Genomic DNA, 4,675 nt, shown 5'->3' with positions numbered 1-4,675 from the left:
CACAACTGCTGCTCCAAGCAGCTACCCGAAGAGCAGTAGAGCAAAACGACCGTCACTCTGGACAGGTTCTCTGTTACAGCTTGGAACCATGCTGCCAGTGAGACTGAAGGCTACCATGAAGTCTATCTATTGGCAAAGCCTGATACAGCAACCTGTTCACAGCATGGACGAGATTCATCCCAAAAGCCTAGAGGTGTCAGAGCACAAGCAGTGAGGGGGGCAAAGGGAGGAAGGAAGGAAGGAAGGAAGGAAGGAAGGAAGGAAGGAAGGAAGGAAGGAAGGAAGGAAGGAAGGAAGGAAGGAAGGAAGGAAGGAAGGAAGGAAGGAAGGAAGGAAGGAAACATTTTTAGCACTCAAAACTGAGTGGAAAATGGAAGTCTACATCAAGTAGAGTTAACTGAGCCCTGAAATGGCTGTAGAAGGTCGTTATGGGAACCCAGAACCAGTGTAAGATTTTCTAAGACATCTCTTATTTCTTGCAATCAGTTTCTTGACATAAATATAAACTCAGTAATTCTAGGCAGCCTGTCATTCCTAATTTGCAAGGATAATAACAACAGGGTTTTTTTTTAGTGAAGCATGAATTCTGTAAGCTCTCTAGTCTCAGCACATCTGCCCCTGCTCTCCTGCCAATCCAACCACCCCGGCAAAAGTAATACAGCACTGTCAAGAAAAAGGAGCAGAGAAGGAGCACAAGAAGTTTCTCCCCTCAGTTTCAGCAGCAGCAAGCTGAAGCAGAGACAAGAGCAAATAGATGGAATGTTCAAACAACAGGACTGTGGCCACGGTTCCTGTGATAAGGAGCTTGCTCAGTCTCAGCACCTCAGCAGCTTGGGGAGAATGACGCCTGGGGGATGCACCAAGTCCTCATTAAACAGGCAGAAACAGGCACAGAGTCACAGGGTCTCTTTCTTGCTTAAAATGTGATTTTATTGCCTTCTTTCGTCTGTCACTCTAGGCAACTGCCTGCTTCACCTGCTCCTAAAACTGGGCCAGCTTGCTAGGGAGCTGCAAAAAACCACTCAGCTTTAAGGTAGTATTCAATCAGAAGATGTAACTCCACACAGGAGTCTTTTAGCTTCTACGTGAAAGGGGAGATGCTGGTCAATTTGCTGACCCTTAAACTTTGATTTTTGACCTGATCTTAAAACTTTGCCATCCCAACTCCTGCAAATAGCTACCATTTTGGAAAGGAGACAATAGGAAGGCTGAACGTGCAGCCCCTGGCAGAACCAGGCTCTAAACATCTGAGAAGAACCAATGGGTATTTTAAGTACCTAGGTCATACCTCAGCGGCTGTATTTTAGTGCAGGGCAAAACACTTTACCTGAAAGATATAAAAAAAACCCCTCAGCTATTATGTCCCCGTCACATACTTGGTATAGGATTTCCAAAACTGCTAACTACAGGTATGCCTTCACCTCAACAAAATTACTGAGCATGTCTCCACTGATTGCAGTGAGACCGAAATTAGACCACTACCGAGCACTTTTGCACACCCCACAATATGTATTAAAAAAATACAAAGCACATATGAACAAGAACATAAATTTAGCTTGCAGACAGAATACTTTTGTTTCTCATAGTTAAGTTTGTATCAGAACACTGCCTATAGCGTATCACTCAGGTTACTTTCCAAGCTCTTCAGACTCTTAGAGCTGATCTATTAACGCTCATTTTTATACAAAACTGAACTCAGAAAGCTATGTGTAAACTGCGAGCCCTTATTCATGCTGGGTTTAAGCCAAACAACTTGGTGCATTTTTTTATTGATGTCCATGGATTTGGATCAGGACTGCTGAGCTATACGTCATACCTCCGGTGCCTTACCATTTCCTGTGGGACTGCTCAAGAAGTAAAGCACTACTCTGTCTGAATTACAGCAGGATCAGGCCATCAGGAATAACTTGGATAACTTGGGTTTACTCGTGTTTTACCAAGGGATGTATTCTGTAGCTTCATTTAAACATATCTGAACCTGGAGCAAATGAGGCCAGAATGATAACCAAGAAACATTCAGATAAAAGGGAAAAAATGCACTGAATGCATATGAGTAAAGATTCCCTGCTACTTTACTGATTTACAGTTTTTCAGGATCAAGCTACTAGCCACGTTTGTATGAAGTCACTTGCAGAATTACAGATCTAGTTTTATTCCTGTTCAGCACAAGGATACTTCCTTCTTGCATTAACTTTAATGACAGACACTAAAGATCTGCTCCGAGTACAGTAAAGTCAGTGTGAAAGTTTGGGGATCATGCCTTCAGGCAATGCTCTGCAATTCTTTCTACAGGATGAGAATCTCTGCTCAGGTGGCTTCCACATAACTAGTTTGGGACTCAAATACAGACAGATTCTAAAATATCACTTCTAAAGTAGTACATTTTGCTAAATGAAAAATTTACAAAGTCTGTTATTGAATAAGAAACAGGATAATTTCGATGTATGTTTTACAGTGAACACAGCAGTACCCTCTACGATTTGTATTCGGGTTTACGTAACATTCTTTGATATTCTTTTTCTTTTTTTTGAATTAACAAATTTTTTTTTTAATTTAAGAAAAGCTACCAACTAATCTCCAGACTGAGTTAACCCAGAGTGCTTTCATACTGATAAAGTCTGAGGTAAAGCAATAAGTTAGTTTCTCTGTAATAATTTCTTTATCCTCTCCATTTCAGCCTCATTGTACTCCATTCCCAGCATTATATATTCACAGGCACCGAATCTGAGGATGTTGAGCCCCAAGTGCAGACAGATTGAAGCCGGGCAGCTGAAGAGATTACCACTCTGAGGCATCTGTCCACTTCAGCTTTCACAGAGGTGGCAGCTACCGTGACAGGAAGCTGAGTCATGCATAAAGGCAATCCAGTTTACAGATCAAAACAGTAAGAGCGAGAGCCTGCAAGCTGCACGGACTACCTGCTTCATATGCAATGCAACTATCCCTGCCGAAAGAGCAGTAACACCCAGACAACAAACAGACAGGGTGAACAGTTGGAAACAATAGGCCTGGTCCCATTTCATTCAGCCTGGGTTCGTGAGACAACATATTCAGTTAAAAGCTGATGCGGTTGTCAATGCTGTCAGAGACAAAATTCCAAAAGAATTCAAATGATGCAAACTCAAGTTTTCAATTTAGTAAAGATGACTGCCAAAAAGAGTCTTAAAAAACCACCGCATTATGGCTGGCACGGTAAAGAGGTAGATCAATGAGCCTCATCTTCCAAAGCAGCTGTCTGAGAAATTTGTTGATGATAATACTAAGGCAGCAGCAACATGAAATGAGAGTCTCTGCATCCTTACCACGAGCTGCTTCCACAAGCAAATTCATATTTAAGAACTGCCTAGTACTTTACGCTGGAGAAGCAAAGGAGATAGCCCAGCTGAGAGTTAGTCCCAGCAAAGTACGTAAGACGTAATTCAGCCTACACTATAAATCACTTCCTTTGTGCATTCGTTAACTGTCTGCAGCCTCAAGGAGCTGCTTTTCAGCTCTGTATTAGAGAAATTACCTGTTCATGACACAAGCCAGAAAAAGGTGTGTCTAAGCACACTGTCTATACAAAGGGTAAGTGAAGTGCAGGTAAGACCAATAGTTTTGTAAGCAGTGACATATATGAAGCCTCATTTCTTAGGGAATTGCATCTCATGACTGTCAGATTTTTTAACCAAATTATACCAAAGCTTCAGGCTTGTCTTAAATGGAGCATCAGAGAATCCACAGGGAAGAGAAATATGCATGTCTACCATGAAAGGCTTCAAGCAAGATTTGCTCCTTATTGGACACTACAGAATACTACAGGAATATTCATTTTGATTGAAAGGGGGATTTTCCAATCCCTAGGCATTCAGTTCTGAACACAGTGGCACAACCTCTTTGTCCAGTGTTGACATTTCAATATTAACGGTTGAAATGTACGCTGCACACTTTTCCTCTTTGCAGATAAGCGCACTCTCCCCTGCCCAGCTATGTTCACAGAACTTACAGGAATGTTACCTCTTTGAGAATTACTACCTTAAAATTTGCCCCTCTGTTTCATTTGGTCGAAATTGGCCCAAAATTTATGGGGTGCAGAACTAATAAAGCAACAGCAAGCAAACAGCAGCAAAATTACTCCCTTATACTCACATGCAAATACACATGGGATGCAATTCTGCATATGCCTTATTTCTTTAAGAAATCAGGATTAAAAAAAAATCCTGCTCAGCAACACTTAAGGAACCCATCTGGCTGTCACCTTCGGTTCTGAAAGAGAGCTGAGCAGTTTGCTTTTGCCTACTTTAGTAGCGTTAACCTCCTGGAAAGCCAGCTCAGCCTCCCCTATTGCTGACACTGCCTGCCACAGCGGGCAACTCCTCGGGCAGGGACCGCAGCCTGGCAGGGGGGAAAGCAAGCGAGTACCGAAAGGACAGGGGGTAGGAAGACCTCAGCTCATAAATACTGTGTATAAATACACAATAAGGTTGTTTTATACACGTTATACATAGTGTATTACGTATTTAATATGTGTGAACACACAAACCGGCTTTGTATCCGATTTAGCACGTTAAACAGCCTATATAGATACTACCCGCAGTAAAGACTTTTGTCTCCAGCCTTTTGTGCATGCAGAAACACCTGCAAACCCCCGTGTCGAAGTCCGCAGCTTCCTCCCAAGAAGGCATTCCCACGGCCA

General features: G+C 42.4%; 1 protein-coding gene across 1 annotated transcript in view; it reads left to right on the top strand.

Annotated features, from left to right (window-relative positions):
- Positions 1-3,143: 3,143 nt before the first annotated feature.
- NWD2 (NACHT and WD repeat domain containing 2) overlaps positions 3,144-4,675 on the top strand; it is a 61,208-nt gene continuing 59,676 nt past the window's right edge. The window contains exon 1 of the mRNA XM_009321399.1: positions 3,144-3,192. Coding sequence (XP_009319674.1) covers positions 3,144-3,192 — 49 coding nt within the window. The remainder of the gene's footprint in view (positions 3,193-4,675) is intronic.

Source organism: Pygoscelis adeliae, unplaced genomic scaffold (assembly GCF_000699105.1).
Source record: "Pygoscelis adeliae isolate BGI_AS28 unplaced genomic scaffold, ASM69910v1 Scaffold133, whole genome shotgun sequence".
NCBI classification, from domain to species: Eukaryota; Metazoa; Chordata; class Aves; order Sphenisciformes; family Spheniscidae; genus Pygoscelis; species Pygoscelis adeliae.
This window is presented reverse-complemented; position numbering and strand designations above follow the sequence as displayed.